The following is a 21,346-nucleotide window of genomic DNA, read 5'->3' on the forward strand; positions in this document are numbered from 1 at the left end:
TATGTCTTATTTCCAAATATGGTTATATTGAAGCTTTAGGGCTTCAACATATGGATTTTGATGGAACACCATTCAATCCACAGCACCTATTTATCCCTGATAGTTTTCTTTGCTCCAAAGTCTGCTCTGTTTGAAATTAATATAACTGCTCCAGTTTTTTCCTTTTATTCATTTAGTATGGTATATCTTCTTCCAGCCCTTTACTTTTAATCTGCTTTGTATTTGAGGTAAATTTCTTATAAACACCATACAGTTGGGTCTTGTTTTTTAGGTCCACTTTTATAATTCTTATCTTTTAACTGGTATATTTAGACCATTGTTTGGGGTGGTAATTGGTCCAGTTAGGTTAATATCTACCATATTTGTTACTATTTTCTATTTGTTGCCCTTGTTCTTTTTTTCCCCCTCTAATTTTGTCTTCAACTCTTTTCCTGCCATTTATGGTTTTAATTGAACATTTTATATGATTCCGTTTATTCTCCTGTCTCTTGATAGCATATTGGTAATGTTATTATTATTATTATTTTTACCTTTTTACACGGTTGCCCTGGAGTTTATAATATACATTCACAACTAATCCAAGCCTGCTGCTGCTGCTGCTGCTAAGTCACTTCAGTCATGTCCGACTCTGTGTGACCCCATAGATGGAAGCCCACCAGGCTTCCCCACTTTCAAATAATATACTACTTCACCAGCAGTGCAAGTACCTTATAGCAAGCTACTCCTAATTCCTCTCTCCTCTTGGGCTTCCCTGGTAGCTCAGTCAGTAAAGAATCTGCCTGCAATGTGGGAGACCTGGGTTTGATCCCTGGGTTGGGAAGATCCCCTGGAGGAGGGCATGGCAGCCCACTCTGGTATTCTTGCCTAGGGAATCCCCATGTACAGAGGAGCCTGGCAGACTACAGTCTATGGGGTCACAAAGAATTGGACACTACTGAGTGACTTTCACACGTATCCTTTGTATAATTATTGTAATTTATTTCATTATCATGAACACATATTTGCTATTATTTTTGAACAAAGTGTTATTTGTTAGATCAATTAGGATTAAGAAGTTTTTATTTTATCTTCACTTATTCCTTCTTTCAGAGAAGGAAATGGCAACCCACTCCAGTACTCTTGCCTGGAAAATCTCATGTATGGAGGAGCCTGGTAGTCTACAGTTCATGGGGTCACAAAGAGTCAGACACGACTGAGCGACTTCACTCACTTTATTCCTTCTTTCATGCTCTTCCTTTCTTTATATATTGATAAATCCAAGTTCTTTATGTAGATCTAAGTTCTATACCAAGATCATCCGATCATTTTCCTTCTCTCTGAAGAACTTCTTTTAACATTTCTTACAAGGCAAGATGCTTTGTAGGATCATGCCCCAAATAAAGTAGTTGTATTCAAATCTTTGGCTTGGTGTCTGCTTCTAGTAGAACTCAACTGAAGACAGTTAAATGAAAAAAAATCCTGTTGAATAGATAGACTTAGAAATTGCCTTTAATCATCTCTAGAATGGAGTGGAGTATCAGTTCAGTTCAGTCGCTCAGTCATGTCCAACTCTTTCAATCCCATGAATCGCAGCATGCTAGGCCTCCCTGTCCATCACCAACTCCCGGAGTTCACTCAAACTCACGTACATCAAGTCGGTGATGCCATCCAGTCATCTCATCCTCTGTTGTTCCCTTCTCCTCCTGCCCCCAATCCCTCTCAGCATCAGAGTCTTTTCCAGTGAGTCAACTCATCGCATGAGGTGGCCAAAGTATTGGAGTTTCAGCTTTAGCATCAGTCCTTCCAATGAACACCCAGGACCGATCTCCTTTAGGATGGACTGGTTGGATCTCCTTGCAATCCAAGAGACTCTCAAGAGTCTTCTCCAACACCACAGTTCAAAAGCATCAATTCTTCAGAGCTCAGCTTTCTTCACAGTCCAATTCTCACATCCATACATGACCACTGGAAAAAACATAGCCTTGACTAGATGGACCTTTGTTGGGAAAGTAATGTCTCTGCTTTTTAATATGCTATCTGCTGCTGCTGCTGCTAAGTCACTTCAGTCGTGTCCAACTCTGTATGACCCCATAGACGGTAGCCGACCAGGCTCCGCTGTCCCTGGGATTCTCCAGGCAAGAACACTGGAGTGGGTTGCCATTTCTTTCTCCAATGTGTGAAAGTGAAAAGTGAAGTCGCTCAGTCATGTCCGACCCTTAGCGACCCCACGGACTGCAGCCTACCAGGCTCCTCCATCCATGGGGTTTTCTAGGCAAGAGTATTGGAGTGGCTTGCCATTGCCTTCTCCCAATATGCTATCTAGGTTGGTCATAACTTTCCTTCCAAGGAGTAAGCGTCATTTAATTTCATGGCTGCAATCACCATCTGCAGTGATTTTGGAGCCCCCCAAAATAAACTCTGACACTGTTTCCACTCTTTCTCCATCTATTTCCCATGAAGTGATGGGACCAGATGCCATGATCTTAGTTTTCTGAATGAGTGGAGTATCAGTTCAGTTCAGTTCAGTTCATTCGCTCAGTCGTGTCCGACTCTCCACGACCCCATGAATCACAGCACGCCAGGCCTCCCTGTCCATCACCAACTCCTGGAGTACACTCAAACTCATGTCCACAGAGTCGGTGATGCCATCCAGCCATCTCATTCTCCGTCGTCCCCTTCTCCTCCCACCCCCAACCTTTCCCAGCATCAGAGTCTTTTCCAGTGAGTCAACTCGTTGCATGAGGTGGCCAAAGTATTGCAGTTTCAGCTTTAGCATCAGTCCCTCCAATGAACATGCAGGATTGATCTCCTTTAGAATGGACTGGTTGGATCTCCTTGCAGTCCAAGGGACTCTCAAGAGTCTTCTCCAACACCACAGTTCAAAAGCATCGATTCTTCGGCGATCAGCCTTCTTCACAGTCCAGTATAGATGAGTACAAATAAACAACTCTCTTTATCCAAGAGTTTGTACAACTCATCATTTTGAAGAATTTCAAACACACAGAACAGTTGCAAGGGAAGCACAAGAAATGCCCATATCCTTTTCAGCCAGTCTTCTGTGCACTCGTCAAGTGGATCACCACTTTGCCACATCCTTCTTCTGCATCTTGTGAGAGTAAGGTGCAGATCTGATGTGCCTTTCATCCTCAGGACTTCAGTGTCTAAATTCCTAAGAATAAAGACATTCTTTTATATAACCATAGTACAGTTTTCAAAATCAGAGAAGTAATGTTGATATAATTCTGTTATCTAAACTTTAAAGTTTATTAAAATTTTCCAATTGTTCCAAGAATATTTAATAGCATTTTTTTTCTCCTTTGGTTCAGTTTCCTATCCAGGACCATGCATTGCATTTGGTTCATATCTCTAGTCTCCTTTAATCAAGATAAAATTAGTCTTTTATCACCTTGACATTTTTGAATAATGATAGTTGCTCTTGTGTCTGACTCTTTGTGACCCCATAGACTATACAGTCCATGGAATTCTCCAGGCCAGAGTACTGGAGTGGGTACCCTTTCCTTTCTCTAGGGGATCTTCCCAACCCAGGGGTCAAACCCAGGTCTCCCACATTGCAGGCATATTCTTTACCAGCTGAGCCATAAGGGAAGGCCAAGAATACTGGAGTGGGTAGCCTATCCCTTCTCCAGAGGATCTTCCCTACCCAGGAGTCAAACTGCAGTTTCCTGCATTGCAGGCAGATTCTTTACCAACTGAGCTATCAGGGTGGTAGCTGGTGGCTGGTGGCTCAGCTGCTAAAGAATCCTCCTGTAATGTGGGAGACCTGGGTTCAATCCCTGGGTTGGGAAGATCCCCTGGAGAAGGGAACAGCTACCCACTCCAGTATTCTGGCCTGGAGAATTCCATGGACTGTAGGATCCGTGGGGTCACAAAGAGTTGGACAAAACTGAGCAGCTTTGAAGAGTAGAGAGTAATGTTTAAAGCAAGATGGAGACATATCAAAGGGACACTGAAACAAATTTGAAGAGGCTCCCCTGACCCAACTTGGAGCAATATGATCATTAAAAAATTATGGTAACAGACTGTAACCCATTGCATAAAATAATAATCCATGAGTCCATACTCATTTATAAGTAAATAAGTGAATGAACAAATGGAGAAGGAAAAGTTCTTTCTTAAGGTAGAATTCTAACTGATAAGAGTAGAATGAGAGAAGAAAAATGAATATTTAGTAACCACTAAAGAAATAATTGATTCAGGCAAGTATCACTGACGGATGCTAAAACTTTCATCACCAGGTTAAAATCATATTGATCAAGAGGTAAGTTCACTCTTGTCAAGCAAAGGGCTTTGCTATGGCTCTGTTTGGAATCCCAAACAGAAGCCCATGTCTTTCTCAGATTTTAAGGAACCTGAGATCTAGTGGTCAAGATTTGTGTTCACAAATCATTAAAATACAGAGAAGAAATTGATGATGCAGCATATGAAATGAAGAGGATCAGTGAAACCATCCCGGGAAGAATAGCAGATGGAAAGCACATTGTGTCTGACCCAGCGTGGCAATAATTTTATATTGTCCCCCACAGGCACACCATCCCCCATCAGATGTTTTCAACAAGGAATAAAACAGGTTACTAGTCCTTGGGACTGATGAGTGAGGAGGGAGGGAGATGTTTCTGCAGGCAGTTGCTCCTTTGGTTTCCAAGGGAAACAGTGATAGAAGCTGCAACAGAGAAGTGGGAAGGCTGTGTTTAGCACAGATGGGTTATTCCTCTATCAGGTGTCTATACACAGGCAGTTACCTGCACTTCCTCAGTAAAGTGGGATTGTGGAGAATATTAAAGTGTTGCAGTGTTGATAAACAATAGATTTTTAATTTGTCTTTCTGGATTACTTAGAAAAATCTTTATTCTTGGAGTTTACTTCTCCCATACATTCTGCATGCTAACTCGCTTAGTCATGTCTGATTCTTTGTGACCCCCACGGAGTAGCCCGCTAGGCTCCTCTGTCCATGGGATTCTCCAGGCAAGAATACCAGAGTGGGTTGACATGCCCTCCTTCAGGGGATCTTCCCAACCCAGAGATCGAACCCAAGTCTCTCATGTCCCCTGCATTAGTAGGCAGGTTCTTTACCACTAGTGCCACCCAGGAAGCCCTCCCCCATCACCCATCAAAGCCTGAATATATTGCACTCCCAGGGCCAGAGTACAATTTTCTCCATCACACAGTTCACAAGTACGAATCCCAGAGAGGGAAGAATGAAATTAGCCATCAGGGTCTAATGAAAATAGTACAAAAGAAAGTGATGCGGTTGCTGCTGCTGCTGCTGCTAAGTCACTTCAGTCGTGTCCAACTCTGTGTGACCCCATAGACGGAAGCCCACCAGGCTCCCCCGTCCCTGGGATTCTCTAGGCAAGAACACTGGAGTGGGTTGCCATTTCCTTCTCCAATGTGTGAAAGTGGAAAGTGAAAAGTGAAAGTGAAGTTGCTCAGTCGTGTCCGACCCTTAGCGACCCCACGGACTGCAGCCTACCAGGCTCCTCCATCCATGGGATTTTCTAGGCAATAGTACTGGAGTGGCTTGCCATTGCCTTCTCCGAGTGATGCGGTTAACCATTCCTTATTCTGGCTGATTGGGAAAGTCTCCGGGAATCTCTAGTCTAAGTCTCTATTTCAAAGTCGGATTGGAACCTGGTTCAGTTTCCTGCCCTGTGACCCTAACCGTGACTGTGAAGCTTCAGCCAGGGTCCTTCTGGGAGCTCTTGAGTGGTCTGACAGGGAGAGCAATCAACCAGGAACGGTGGGAACACACTGAGCCATGTTGGGGTTGGCTTCCACCAGGCAGCCCAGGGGTCTAAATTCTAGGGTTCAAGAAGGGCCTGTCCCACTTGGGTGCCCTCATATCTCCTGCTGCTGATCAAAAGGCCAGGCTTTTGGGCACATGCCCTCTGCAAGATCTGGAGACAGGCAGGGAGGGGGTCATGAGCCCAGCAGAGTCATTTCGGGTCAAGGACGGGGCTCCAGTTATATCAGGGAAGGATGGGTACACTTCCCCAAAGTAGAGCCCCAGTCTTAGAAATTAATGTTCACTAACTCTATCCAATTAATCAATCAGAACCTATCGTGTGCCACACATTATATCCAAATGGTACTGCATGGGCCTAGCTGAACCTGGTCTACATCAGGCTTATGGCTCTAAAACAAATCGACATGTACACGCTGCTATATTTAAAACAGAGAACCAACAAGGACCTACTGTATAGCACAGGGAATTCTGCTCAATATTCTGTAGTAACCTAAATGGAAAAAAAATCTGCAAAAGAATAGATACATAGGTATGTATAACTGAATCACTTTGCAATACACCTGCAACTAACACAACATTGTTAATCAAGACACTCCAATGTAAAATAAAAGTTAAAAAAAAAAAGGTGTACTGCTAAGTGAAAAAAAGAAAAAAAAAATCAAAGCACATGCAGCAGTGAGGAAGCAACCAGGGACTGGCACCACCTGAGAATTGCTCAGAGCTGGGAATTCCACTGAATAGGAAACTCTGGGTTGGGTCCCAGCGATCTGCATTTTAACAAGCCCTGTAGGTGTTTCTGATGTGTGCTAGAGTTTGAGAACCACAGGCCTACCTTGATGGTGTTTGCTCACGTCTTGGTTGAAGCTGAGAATATTTTAATTTTACTGCCTGTATCCCCAGGGTCTTCTAGGGTGGGAACAGGGAAGTCTGGGATTACAATTTCCCATGGATTGCTGGTTCCATAATACATTACTTTGGCAACATAAAGCTTCCTAGAACTCTTTACAAAACTTCTCACCGGTTTCTGGTATCCAGGAATGTTTCAGTTTTGGAATTGAAGGCAAGACCTAACCACCTTTATTGGGCAAACCTGCGGAGCTAGGAAATTAACATCTGGAGGTAAAGTGTGTCTGGCAGATACATCTTTGCCTTAATTACATAAATTCTCCCTGTGGCGAGAAGAGTGGTTTACTGGGGAGGCTGCTCGTGGATAAAAAGCAAGGGCCAAAGAAATGAGGCTAATTCTGGGGAACATGGTACTTTTCCTTCTTTCCTTTGAGCCTTCATTCTTTCTGATTTCTGAAAATGTGGCTTCTTAGCCAGGGTTGGTGCTTCTAGACTTAGGACTGAGGGCCGGTTTCACCAAGTAAATTTCACTGAATGCTAGTCCAGAGGGAAACCCCATGGGACGGCTGCACACTCTGTCCCCATCCTGGATGTCACCGAGCACATGTGTAAATGGTTCTGTGGAATCCTACAGTCTCTCATTCAATCAGTGCTGATCGAGTGCCCACTCTGGACTAGGTCCTGTCTACTCTCAGTGTTGGGGATACAGGCAGTAAAATTAAAAAAATGTTTATCTTGGTTTAACACAGAAATTTCCAAACTATGAAAACCTTTCATTCTTTAACATATATTTACCTTTCAGGGAACTAACATTTGATGGGACACGCTTTGAGCATGATATATCTGTGCTGGGAGGTACAAGGGACCTGAAGTAAGGGGAAAGTTGGGGACATTTTCAGTTCAGTTCAGTTCAGTCGCTCAGTCGTGTCCAACTCTCCGCGACCCCATGAATCACAGCACACCAGGCCTCCCTGTCCATCACCAACTCCCAGAGTTCACCCAAACCCATGTCCACACAGTCGGTGATGCCATCCAGCCATCTCATTCTCTGTCGTCCCCGTCTCTTCCTCCCCCCAATCACTCCCAGCATCAGAGTCTTTTCCAGTGAGTCAACCCGTTGCACGAGGTGGCCAAAGTATTGGAGTTTCAGCTTTAGCATCAGTCCTTCCAATGAACACCAGGGATTGATCTCTTTTAGAATGGACTGGTTGGATCTCCTTGCAGTCCAAGGGACTCTCAAGAGTCTTAAGGCACTGTAAATGTTAAGCATAGAGATGTAAATCTGTTTTGCATCATGATTATTGTTGACTTGTCCACAATGGAGAAAAATTTTCCCATCTATCAGTCTGTCTATAATAATAATAAGTATCACAGAGATGGTGATTTTAGAAGCTGAGTTTATATAAGATATTTTTGTTTGAGCGCTCTAAGTTATTTTAGTCCATGCACCAGCAGAACAACAGTTTTCAAAGGGGGACTGCTTAGTCTGATTTGTTGTCTCCAAGTGGAAAGGAACCTCACCTCTGAATCACAATCAAACCAAACAGTTGCTTGTTGAATTAATTCTTACAGTAGAATTCAGTTCAACCTAAAAGCTCTAGTCAAGGGGAGTCTAATCTTCCTTTCTTATGTTGTGCTGAAGACAAGCAGGCTGGTCAGGGATTCCTTTTTTTTTTTTAACATTTACTTATTTGTCTGCCCTGGGTCTTAGTTGTGGCATGTGGGATCTAGTTCCCTGACCAGGGATCTAACCTGGGCCCCCTGAATTGGGAGCTTGGAGTCTCAGGCACTGGACCACCAGGGAAGCCCCTGGCTGAGATTCTTGCTCTGTGAAATAGGAGGCCAATGGATTATCTTTAAGCTTTCTCATCTCTGATGGTCCAGCATGGGATCTCTGGGGTCAGCAAAACCTTAATGTAGGGGAGGAGAGATTCCACCCATGACCTGTCCTTCCCCACCCGGCCCCCTTCTCCAGCTATATGATGGTCTTTGCATTTCTCCAAACAACTCAGTGTGTCATTCTCTTTGTCCCCTCTTGGTCTTCATATGCACAGTTTTCTTGGCTCAGAACACTCTTTCCCTCTTTTCTCTAGTGTGTTACTTCTTACTCATTCTTCAGGTGCATTTTCCCTCTGTGATGTGTGATACAGTGATTTCTGCCACAGAGCTTTGAAAACCCTTGAAATTTCCTAAGTGAGCACCATAAAGATGTCTTCCATTATGTTAATAAGGGAACCTCTGGAAAGCTCCTAGGTTACCTAAGGATGGGGGCTGGTTGCCAGGGGAGTCAATCATTTGATTAGAGGGTTGGAAATTTCCGTCCTACCTCCCTGACCTCTGGGGAAGGGATGAAGGAGAGGAGCTGGAAGTCGAGTTCTCTCACCAATGACCCAGTAATTTAATTAATCATGCTTATGTGATGAAACCTCCTTAAAACCCTCAAAGGATAAGATTTGGAGCGCTTCCAGGTTGGCGAACATGTGGAGGTTTGGCAAGACTGTTTTGCCTGGAGAGAGCACAGAAGCTCCATGCCCTTTCCCTGTGTGTGTCTTCCATCTGGCTGTTCCTGAGTTATATCCTCTTATAATAAGCCAGTGATCTACTAGCTAAAGCGTTTCTCTGAGTTCTGTGAGCCTTTCTTGCCAACTGAACCCAAGGTGGGGTCCCTTGGACCGCTAATCTATAACAGGTCAGTTCAGGACAAATGACAACCTGGGCTGGTTCCTGGCATCTGAAGTGGAGGTCAATCTCATAGGATTCCTGTGGAATCTGACGCTATCTCTGGGTAGGTAGTGTCAGAATTGAGTTGAGTTTTAGAACACCCAGCTGGTTTTAGAGAATTGCATATGGGGACTCCTTCACACACGCACATACACACATTGCAATTGAATGTAAGATCCTTTTAGACGTCTTTCTTGTTCACTACCTTCTCCCAACAAGGTAAAGGTTAGGTGTGCCTGCCAAGTACTGTTGTAACAACCTTATCTCAGGGACCTCCCTGGAGGTTTAGTGGTTAAGTCTGCATTCCCAATGCGGAGAGCTCGAGTTCAGTTCCTATTGGGAAGTGAACACAGTCCCATGTACTGTGAAGCCAAAAAGTAAAAAATAAATAGAATAAAAAATAAAAGGACAGATTACATATGTGTGCATAGCTATGCATGCATTAAAAAAATCATAAAGGAATCTTTAAAAAAATTTATCTGAGCCTCTGACACCATCATTTACTCACCAGACTCCCCTGCTAGGCTGTGAGTGCCATAAAGACAGGAACCTGGGCTGATCTGTTTGCTCCTGTGTCCCAGGCCCAGCAGAGAGCCCGACTCATACCCACCCCTTAGCCAGGGCTTGTTGAGTGAAAGAGTGGACACTGGGCTGGCCCGTGAAAGGGGGAGATGGGGGGACAGAGGCCAGGCCAGGCTGGCAAGAGCTTAGTCGATGATCCTTCCCCTGTGATAGGACCTCCATGGGGCCATGCTGCCCATCGCCCCTAAATGTGTTTGCTGCTGGCCTCTGTTCTAATGCTTGGAGAGTGAGAGGTGAGCTCTGGGAGACCCCTGGGCTCTTGAGGGAGTAGCAGTTCTGGGCTCTGTATTTTTGCCCCCTAAAGGGTGACAGTCTGCTTTGGGAAATCCTGTCTGGGAGGAGGAGTGAGCCCAGCCCATCTTTGCATCGTCTGAGCACGTGTGGTCAGGCTCTTAGCCCTGGTCGTGGTGTAGCTGCTCGCATCTGAAACCCCATTGTTCATTCAGTAGGACATGTTGGCTGAATTTACAAATTTAGATTTACTTGATTTTACTACCTGTCCATTTCTAATACTTTGGCAAATACCATTTACTTGATGCTCCTTTAACATCCTAGTTTTTATTGCACTTGTTAGTCTATTATTGGATAGGGGAGGATCAGGGGAGTTCACTCACAATAGGAAGACCAGCTGAAGTGGGGAGTCCTTAGTCATCATTTGGGGGCATTTGGTGGAGACCCCCAGAGAGGTCAGATCATAGTGCATGTTCAGTTGTGTCTGACTCTCTGTGACCCCATGGACTATAGCCCACCAGGGTCCTCTGTCCATGGGATTTCCCAGGCAAGAATACTGGAGTGGGTTGCCGTTTCCTTCTCCAGGGGATCTTCCCTACCCAGGGATTGAGTCCGCGTCTCCAGAGTCACATGCATTGCAAGTGGATTCTTTACAACTGAGCCACCAGGGAAGCTTAGGTTAAAAATTACTGGATAATTTTTAATTAATTTGATCCTATTTATTGGATATTATTTTATATTCCTTTTAACTCAACCCAGCAGGATATTTTTAGCTAAAATTTGCCCTTATTGAAATACACTCTAAGTGTACATATTTCTTTTCTTATCCATTTAGAAAATGTGTCAAAATTCTCTAGTTTTTGCTCTTTATATTTTAAGACGTTTCTGTTCGGTGTGTCCTCTAATCCATTGTCTAGCACTCACAGCCGTGAAAGGTGAGAATCGGTGACGTCAGGGACGGAGTGGGTGGATCCACGGCAGTCACGGGCTTAATCAAGGCTTGGTTGGCCCTTCTCCCTGTGCTGACAATCTGTGGGCATGCTCTTCCTTTGCCCTCCTCATATTCAAAGGAGGTCTTTCTTGCTGTTGTTAAAGGAGACCTGATATTTGCATGATCAAGAAAAAGAGTATGTGAAATTAAATCCCACTTTTAGCCAATAATTTGGGAAATTTGCAGGACAAGTGATGTGGGTCAGAAGTAATTAAGACTGCCCTCAAATCCTGCTCAGGGGTGTTGTTGAATGATGTCATCATCTTGCTCTAGAATAAACCTGGGCTTCCCTAAACCACCAACCAGTCTCTGAGCATCTTTCAGCCTTTACAGAGAATGGATGCTTCAGAAGACGTTGGGGTGATGGTCTGCAACTCAGCATCCTAAGACTGCCCAAGAAAATACCCAGGAGGCCTTGAAGGTCCATAATAGAGGGACAACAGCCAAACCTGGAATTATGTTTTGTTGACCTACTTACAGGATTAACCCAAGTGCATTGATTCACCTTCTTTCTGGTCAGGAATTCCAAAGCTCAGTTGTCAGACGCTCTGAGAAGGGCCAGTCCTCGTCACATGTGCAGCATGGCCACTGATTCATGGAGGGAGGCAGGCGGTGGGAGTCAGGTCCGTCGAGGAAGGAGTAGAAACTGTTCTGGAAAGGTTTATCTCTTTCTTCTCCTTGTTATGTAAGATGTGGTTTCCCCAGAGAAGCAATATGCTAAGTAAAAAGTTAGGGCCCCAACCCACAGAAGCTTATTTTAATCCACATTTTTGCTGACTGTATTCAATTTGATTTAATTCAGATTAACAAGGTAGAGTTGTTTTTTTTTCCCCCCTACCGGAAAGGGGAAATAGGCTTTGAGAGTGACCCAAATGGCACAAGTGAGAGCTTTCACTGAGCAAGGCAGAGAGAATATGTGTGCTGGGCAGAGAGTGGAGTGAAAGGTTGAATAAAATGTGGCTCCTGCCCTCAAAAAGCTCACACTGTGGTTGGAGAGGCAGAAACATACTCAACTAATACACACAGTAATAATGGTGGAGGCGTAATCAGACCAGAGAATAATGGAAGTGTTAGCTCTGAGTGGGAAAATCCACAGGATTGTGGAAGATGTGGGGGCTGCCCCTTGATGGCTGTTAGAGGGCTAAGCAGCAGAGCACCAAGACAGGGTGGGCATCGAAGGGAGAGAAAGTCACGGGGGCAAAGACTCGGGGTGGTCAGCGGCCGGCAGGGTCAGGGAACAGCCAGGGAGCTGCTGCAGAGCATGGAACGTGGGGTGGAAGAGCACAGGGACAGGCGCGTCTTTGTGAGGTGGTCTGCTGGTCTAATCACTTACCTACAAGGTGATTGTCCACACTTGTCATGTTGAATTACAGGCAGGTAATTTTCAAAAAGCTTAATTCTTCTAAACAGATGTGCTCTTATTTCAGACTGGTATTGCCTCACATTCCATAATTCATTACCATGAAAAATAAGAAGGTGATTAATTGCAAAGTATTTGTTATATTTAACTTTCTAGGGATAGATTTGTCAAAGAGCAGGAAGCACAGGAGATGTGTTAATAGCTTTGTGTTCTTCTGGAGCTCTGTACCTTATTTTGGATAAAGCATGCTAAGCCTCATTCTGTCATTGAGGATACCAAGTCTGCAGGCTCTAACATGGGTTCAGGAGGAGGAACAAAGAGGGGAAATGAAGAGAGGATCTCTAAAAAGTGTCAGGCCCAAGAATAACTGGCCAAAGGTCACGGAGATCTAGTATCGGTGCCCAGCTATTTGTGTGAATATCTGGATAGCATCACAAACAAACTTCTTCTGTTGGGAAGTGTCCACGCAGTGAGGGACCATATAGGCAGGAAGAAATCAAAGACATGAGCTCCAGCTCAATGGTGTTTACATGATTTTATGTTATCTGGACAAGAGACTAAATGGAATTCAATTCTTTACTGAGATATTCGAATGAACCAAGCATTTATCCACATTTCTATCTCCAGTTTAATTTTTCCAGTGAGGAACTGAAACAGAGAAAACTCATGGATAGAGTCTATTGAATTCCTGAAATTCCAGTTCATTTGAAAGTCACTAATAGGTAAGAATATATATATGTATTAAATACATATAAAATTACGGTGAGATACCTTAAGAAAATGCTTTTGACATAGTACAAAGTAATCATTATTGTCTACGTTTGCTCTTTATTTTGCTTGTTCAACATTATGCTTTTGAAGATTGAGACCACTGTCATCTTCTTTTGAGTCACATGCTAGCAGTATCTTAACTGGGGAAATGTCTTATCTTACTTTTAGAAATACTGGCTGTGTCTCATCTCAGTCTTAAAAATACTGCCTTTGGTCGTAATGGGGGACCTTTTTGAAGAAGCATCATTTTGTTTCTTACCCTATTCTTTGCATCTGTCTGAGTGAAGAAAAACAAACAAACAATTTGAGTGTTTGATCCATTTACACATTTCTGCCTCCTCACTCTCACTGATTAGGAAATAGTTTATCAATTGTAAATTTTCACCTCTATGGCAAATGACAAATAATGTGGCTATGTTACCAACAATAGAAAAAAAAAAACAACCAATAAAGTAATCCATAACCCTTGATATTTGGCTAGCAGTAAGGAACGGCATGATAAATTATGGTACTTCACTAAAATGTCATATTACACAATTGTTTAAGTGACAATTAGGAACACTACATATAAACATGAAAACATATTTGAGGTATAACTAAAAGAGAAAAGAAAATGAAGCACAATTACAACATGTAAGGTGCATACGCAGGTAGAGGAGGCCTGGAAGATAATATACTGAAATGGAAATGTGTGTAGTTCTGTTAGGATAGTGGGTCTGTGGCTTTTCAAAAACATTTTATTTAATGTTATAAAATAATAATAAAGCAACAAATTCAATTCAGCACCAAATAAATGGTGCTGTAGAAGTATATTCATAAATATGTAGAGGTTGGATATAACAAAAGGAAAAATATTTGAAAGAATGCATCTCCTATCTCTGCATTACCAGTTTATGGGCATTAAGATCCATACTATTGAAAACATTCTCAAAGGGGCTGGTTAGCAGGGTTTGGAAGACAGCCTGAACTTAACTGTATCTGGATTTGTTTGCCATGATTGCAGTGGAAACTAAATCTCGAAACAGTTGTTTAAGTAAGCTCCAGCTTGGCTATCTTGGCTGAATTCACACTTCGGATTCAAGAAACAGTTTGGAAAAAGAACCAGTGTATAATATAAATAGGAATATAGAGCAAGAAAAATTCAGTAGAGGAGATTTCAAAAATAAAATGCCTATTTAAAATCAAGTTGAAATGACTATTTGGATTAACAGAAAAGTAAAAGTAACCAATGCTGAGTTAAATTTATATCTATCTGAAAGCTCCTAGAGGACACCAGGAATAATCCTCATGTTGGTCATGTTCATGTTATCATTTGCTAGCACTGTTGACGGGAATGAACTGCTCTGTGTTCCTGTAAAGGGCTCAGACCCTTTTCTCTTCTTGTCCACTCTGTTCAAAAGAATGACAGTTTTACCCTGAATAGCACTTAACAAGTGTTGACATGGGGCACTAGGCTACCTTGCTTCATGTTAGGCAGGGTGGATTAACATAAACTGTTAAGCAAAATTCACACACACAATTACACATTCTATTCTTTCTGGTCAAAGTTAAGCCTCCCAGCTCAACACTTGCACACCGTTATTTCAGCATTGCAGAAAATTCCCTCAAATGCCTTCTTAGATAATTTAAGGATCTTAAGTAGGCAGATGGAAGAAGAAACTTAAAAGTAAGTTTCTTCTGAAATAGGACTTGAAAATGTGATAAAATACCTTATCTCTCTAGACTAGTAGCTGACTTTGGATATGGAAATTGGATCGTGTGTGTGTATGTGTGTGTGTGTGTGTGTGTGTGTGTGTGTGATATGAAGGAGTTTGAGTTGAAGAAATCAGAAAGTAACTTTTCCGAATCCCAAATCTGACCTTATAGCCATCTCTTTTCAGACCCTGTGTAGGATTTGCTGAGTCTGTGTGAACATCTCTCTCTGATGTCTTGCTCTCTCCTCACCTCTAAAGATATCTACAAAGACAAACAAATTAGAGCAACTTTTTATTCCTAAGAATTATCCAATAATTTTTACCTTCTTAGAAACATGATTTCCATCTTTCAAAATGCTTTAGACTTATTAAGAGGCATTGCAATTTTAGGAATGATTTTGTCATCCATTCCAAATCCAAAGTAAATTACATTTAGTACAAAGATATGTATTTGATTATTTGGGGTTATACCAACATTAAAAATTTTCTCCTTAAAAATATTTTACCCTTATCATCTTCATTTTATTCCCAGAAGTACATTTTTGAATAAATAATATTTAGTAGCAAAACAAATCTGCTTTCATACCTCTACAAGATTCTTATGAATAGCAACAAGAACTAAAACCATGTAGCATAATTGTTATTATGAATTACATAACTTTGGCATGCATTTTGCTGTAAATAATTTCCTGGCAAAATATAAAGTGCTTTTGACATAATGCCATAGAATATCCAAACTGGGAATGAATGATAGAACTAATCTGGTATAAGTAAGTCCCACTTCCCTCATTTTAGGGACTGAGGTGGTAAAATGTGCTCTGAATCACAGATTTCATTTTCCAACATTTAAATAATACTAAAATAAATTAAATATTTCTGATGTTGAATTTCGTTAGAAAATTGTGATTTTAGGGGAACAATTCTCAAGACAAAAATAATTGCTACACTTAAAGAATTGCAGAGTTGGACTTGAAATAGACAAAAAAGGTACGTCCCAAATTTTTGTCCTCAGTTCCCCTTTTGGGAGAAAGTGGCTGAAACTATACAGTCATTAAAAACAAATCATTCTCTGAAGGATACAAAGTTATCCTGATCTTCAAAATGAAATATACCACCATTTCTACATACAATTTAATTTTTTCTTCAGCAGGGATTAAATGGTATTTTGGTTGATTGCCAGTTGAGCAAAAGAAAAAGGAAATACATTTTTAGGATCCCACTGTGATTTTTTTTCCTCAGAAGCAAAAAATTAAATGAAACAGACCTTTGTCATGTAATGTTCACTGATAGGAGAACTCAATGAAAATTGGGCTTTAGTTAAATCTAGTGGATTAATTTGTTCCACTGGCATTGACAGTCTTTGGGAGTGTTGAACAAATGTACAAATAAAGACATTTCCAGAAATTTAACCATCACATTTCGCATAAATTCTGCATAAAGTTCAAGACTAATGGTATTGACATCACAATCTTCACAATTTAAAAGGCATTTAAGAATCATAATTACATCTTCCAGAAATGTTAAAGACACTTGTATACATCCGTAAAGTCCATTTTGACTTGATGAAAACAAATTCTAATCTATGAAAATATGATATCAAGTCGTATTGCACCTGATGAGGAAATTGTACATGATTGACAGTAAATACTAAAAAACACTCCAGATAAAGACCCAGTAAGTCAATATAAATGAAGAGTTTCAGAAGTAGTATAGCCATCTAAAAATGTTAGTTTTTCACACAACTGTTCACACTTATTTTACTTTACTAAAAATCCCTGATCTTGTCTGAAGGTAATAACCATAAAACTCAATTACATGATTCAGTTGTCTTTAACTCCCCTTTCTCCAGTAACCATCACACCTTAGGAGGGATGTAGCTATTCTATCTTAATTTTTTTTTCTTTCAGCAAATAGTAAGTGTGAAAAGCTTTCACTGGACAAAAAAATCATTTCATAGAATGAAATATTGAATTGTTTTTTCATTCAACGTCTTTAGACTGAAAGCAGCTCAATTTCCCTGTGAGTAGTCCACATATCATTTCATGTCTGTTATCTGCAACGCAGTCTAGATTTATCTTGCTTTCAGCAGGTGCTGGGTAACACTTTCTGCCTTATTTTACAAAGCATCCAAACATGGCTTTAATTACTTAAAAGCAATTGAAACTGCTTCCTTTCCCACCTACTGCCCCTTACAGTGTCCTTAACCCTCATCATCCTTTCCTGAAACATGTCCCAAACATGCCTATTTACATGACTCTCACACACCGGAGGCTTGCACGCCCATCACGTACCAGGTCAGTTTCTAACCGTGTGAAGGCTGTTGGAACAGGGCAGTTTCCTTCTGTTGGGAGCTGTGGTCATGTTTCTATCAACATAGCGACCCTTGTGTGCAAAACTTAGACTATTGTCTCGTGGTCCCACCTGCCTTGGCTCTGATTGATGTAACAACAGTATCTGTCATAGGGGCTGTTCTGCTTGTAGGAGCAAACGATGATACTGTCCTGGGGCACGAAGAAGATGCTATCCTCGGGCTCAGGGTGCTCAGACTTGTCCCAGGCTGAGCACTTGGCATCCAAGGCACTATAGGTGAGGGAGCTGCCCGAGGGACAATAGCCATCCAAGTATCTGGACGTCTCCTCCCGACACCCGCCCTGGCCAGGGCTCTGGCATTCTCCTTCCTCCATGGGTGTGGGGGTGGTGATAGAGCTGGCCATAGGCAACTCGCCCTGCCCTTGGAGGGAAGGTTTCCCCCTGAGGCCCGCCTTCTTAGCCAGCTCATCTGAACTCCCCTTGCCTGACTCCAGGTCTGAAGGGGTCCTCAGCAGTTCCACCACCTCCTTGTCCTTGGGTTTCCGGAAGCAAGGCAACTTTCGGACCCACAGCAGCTCATTCTCGGGCCACTTGGTGCAGCCCTCGGTTTTCCTGGCCAGGGCAATGGCCGCAATGCCTGGCAGGCAGATGGCGGGCCCTATGGCCAGGAGGGGGATATTTCCCAGAGTCTCTCCTTTCATCCCAGAGACGGTGAACATGAAGCCAAAGACCAGGAAGACACTGACCAGGGCCACAACCAGCCCAGTCCTCGGGTTGATGTCATCGGGCCGCATCTTTCACTCCATCCAGGTTGGGGACTGCCCGCTGACCGAGGAGCAGTGGTCCTCCCTACTGTCAGAGGCAAAACCGCACTGGGTTAAAAACAAAACAAAAATGTCCTAGTCAGTCTCCCACCCACCAAACACCTCTCTTGCTCTGCCTCTGCCTCTCCTGTCTGTCAGTCCTGGTCTCCGTCTCTATTTCCCCCCTGATTCTGTTGCTCTCTCTTTCTTACTATTGCAACCCCTGTCTCTCTCTCAGATAGACATCCACCGGTTGGGCTGGTCAAGGTACCTGAGGTTTCCTGCCGTCTCCCGGGAACGGGAAAAAAGCCAGTCTGAGTCTCCTTAGAAACCTCCACAGCAGCTGTTTCCTCGGCTCTCTCCCTTGTTTCTGGAAGGAAAGCCTGGCTTTCCCCCTTGACTCCACATCCAGGTGGTGCGACGTCGGTCTCCAGGGCTTCGGGAGCGGCGCGGCGCGGCGGCGCAGCCCAGCGCCCAGCTCTGCGCGGAGAGCGCGGGGCGCCGGAGGGAGGAAGGACTTAGTCTGGAAAAGAGGGAAAGCGGCGCGCGAGCCTGGCCTGGTTACATCACTTTCAGAGCAAGCTCAGAAACAAAGAAGGACGCGCGGGGGCGCGAGGGGGCTAGACCCCAGGGAGAGGCCCCCGGGGCAGAAGAGGCTGCCCGTGGTCTACTTAGGGAGCTTGGAGCAGCCGGAGTCCGTCCCGCCGGTGCCTGGGAGGGCTGAGCAGGGCGGCTGGACCCTCTTCTCTGTTCTGGGAGAGTCCGGGGTGCGAGGTTGCCGCGGGCCGGAGACTGGAACTCGGGCCGATTTGCCCACGGGGCAGCTGGAGCGCCAAGTCCGCGGTCCGAGGGCCAGTGGTGCCAGCTGGAGATGTCCCCCGGGGACCTGGATCCTGCTCCAGTTGCAGATGTGGGTGACCCGATCCGCCCTGGAGCAGCTCCCAGGAGGTTCCCCTACCGCCTGTCTCAGAACGTCGAGGCTCTGGGGCTCTGAGGGCTGCACTTCTCGGGGTCCTGCTCTGTCTTTGGGCGCGGGGAGGCAGCGGCGCACAGCAGCACTCCAGTAGCAGCGAAGCGCACCGGACCCGCGCCCAAGCTGAGTCAGTGGTCAGCCGGGCCTTGCTCAAGCCCTGGGGGCGTCACCAGAGTCCTTCCCCCGCCCCCAACCCGGGTCTTACAGCCCTGGGACCTCAGAGGGTGGCCTTGGAGCCCGGATCCCACTCTGACACTGCCGTGGCGCCAGCCACGCCTGCTGGGTCAAAGGAGATGGGCTTTCCAGCCCCGGCTCTCCAGCCCCCTGCACTTGGCACCCAATACCCAGCTATCGAGGAAAAGCAGGGGTCTTGACTCGGGGATCAGCCCGGCCAGCAGCTCCGGCTTTGGGCGATTCTCTCCTCCTTAGCCCACGCTGGTGTAGACAATCCGCCTCCTCCCCACCGGCGCAGGGGCTGGATTCCTCTGGCCCCGGGGGCAAGACTGGCTTTGGCTGGGGTTCTTCAGCAAGGCTGCTCATTTAGGGTAGATGGGGGATAGTGAGAAGCCAGATGCAGAAGGGCGGGGGAGCAAGGGGGAGGGGATAGGGTGGTATTTTGCATCAAGGCCTGCTTTGGTGGAAAGTTTCGACCTCCAGGCCTTCTCCCCACTTAAATTAACCATGTATTCTTGGGCAGGTGACTTACTGCTTTGAGAATCAGTTGACGCATCTGTAAAATGAAAATATTACTATCAAATATGTGAGCAAACCCTCTGAGGACTAAATAAAGGTAAAGTTCCTAGTGTGATGCTTGGTACATGGTTCTAGTTCACAAAGTGGATGGAATATATACTTGCTTGTGTGTGTGTGTGTGTGTGTGTGTGTGTGCGCGCGCGCACGCGCACTTAGTCACAGCAGTCTCTGTGACTCCATGGACTGTAGCCTGCCAGGCTCCTCTGTCCATGGGGATTCTCCAGGCCAGAGTACTGGAATGGGTTGCCATACCCTCCTCCAGGGCATCTTCCCAACCCAGGGATCAAACCCAGGTCTCCCTCGTTACAGGCAGATACTTTTCCATCTGAGCCACCAGGGAGGCCCAAGAACACTGAAGTGGGTAGTCTATCCTTTCTCCGGGGGATCTTCCTGACCTGATCTTTCTGACAGGAATCCAACTGGGATCTCCTACATTGCAGGCAGATTGTTTACCAGCTTAGTTACCAAGGAAGCCCATATACTTGCTTGGGCTGTGCTGTGCTTAGTTGCTTAGTCTTGTCCGATTCTTAGTGACCCCGTGGACTGTAACCCACCAAGCTTCTCTGTCCATGGGGATTCTCCAGGCAACAATACTGGAGTTACCATGCCCTCCTCCAGGTTGGGATCTTCCCAACCCAGGGATCGAACTCATTGCAGGGGGATTCTTTACTGTCTGAGCCACCAAGGAAGCCCATATTGCTTAGCTCATGATAATCAATAAAAGGCAGTAGCCAAGGCATTAACAGCCTGTCTGGGGGACTAAGGACCTTTGACTCTAAGTAGTGAAGAGTGGTGGCAGTATTTTAAGCAGGGATCAACATAAGCTATTCCATGTTTGACAGATAGTGACAGTAGGTTAGAGGGTGGGTTGGAAGGGGATGAAGGGGTAAACAAGGAGACCTGTAGGAGGACACTTCAATAAACCGGGCAAGACATGGCAGGGGCGGAACAATGCAGGGCTGGTAGGGGTGGTTAGAAGAAAGTGAATTTGAAAGATATTGAAGGCTATAATCAAGGATCAAAGAAAGTAAGATGGTGATTGGAGTCCAAGGTTGACTCCCAAGTTTCCCACTCTTTCCACTGAGTGGATCAGGAATCAGACTCAGTTTTCCACTCCAGTATCTGCTCTTCCTCACCAGACAGCTGTACCTCTGGCATAGAATCATTATTTGGGATGGAAAGAAGGAAGAAAGGGGAAAGGCAAAGATCAAAAGTGAGATGCCAGCTGTCTTGTTTTCCTGGCAGCTGCACCAAATAGATAGACATTATATGAAGAACTCTATCATAGCTCTGTCATAGCTCACTGGTCAGACATCATAGCTTACTGGCCAGAAGGCTGTCATAGTCGTCACCTATGTGCAAAGGAACCTGGGAAATCAAGATTTTGTTTGCAGGGAGAAGTGTTGACCAGATTTATTGCCACTTTGAAAAAAAATTAGAGATTTGTTATTAAGGAAGAAGAGTAGAACGAAAGTTGGAGAAGCAACCAGCAGCGTGTACCACAACTGCTGACCACACTTCCCTTCTTGAAGCCCTCTCTCCCTTGCCTTTACTAATGCCTTTCTATT

The 21,346-nt window shown here is 44.3% G+C and overlaps 1 protein-coding gene across 1 annotated transcript; it reads right to left on the bottom strand.

The window, feature by feature from the left end:
• Window positions 1-17,335: 17,335 nt before the first annotated feature.
• TMEM215 (transmembrane protein 215) lies at window positions 17,336-18,043 on the bottom strand. The gene has a single exon (XM_055428327.2). It carries the CDS (start codon window positions 18,041-18,043, stop codon window positions 17,336-17,338), a length of 708 nt encoding a protein of 235 aa, XP_055284302.1.
• Between the last annotated feature and the right edge of the window lie 3,303 nt (window positions 18,044-21,346).

The sequence above is a fragment of the Moschus berezovskii genome, chromosome 7, assembly GCF_049115385.1.
Source record: "Moschus berezovskii isolate FMDL1 chromosome 7, NW_MosBer_1.0, whole genome shotgun sequence".
Classification (NCBI taxonomy): domain Eukaryota; kingdom Metazoa; phylum Chordata; class Mammalia; order Artiodactyla; family Moschidae; genus Moschus; species Moschus berezovskii.

What these genes read in the sequence shown, in the direction of transcription:
- TMEM215 (XM_055428327.2), bottom strand. Translation starts at nt 18,043, where the DNA reads ATGCGGCCCGATGACATCAACCCGAGGACTGGGCTGGTTGTGGCCCTG.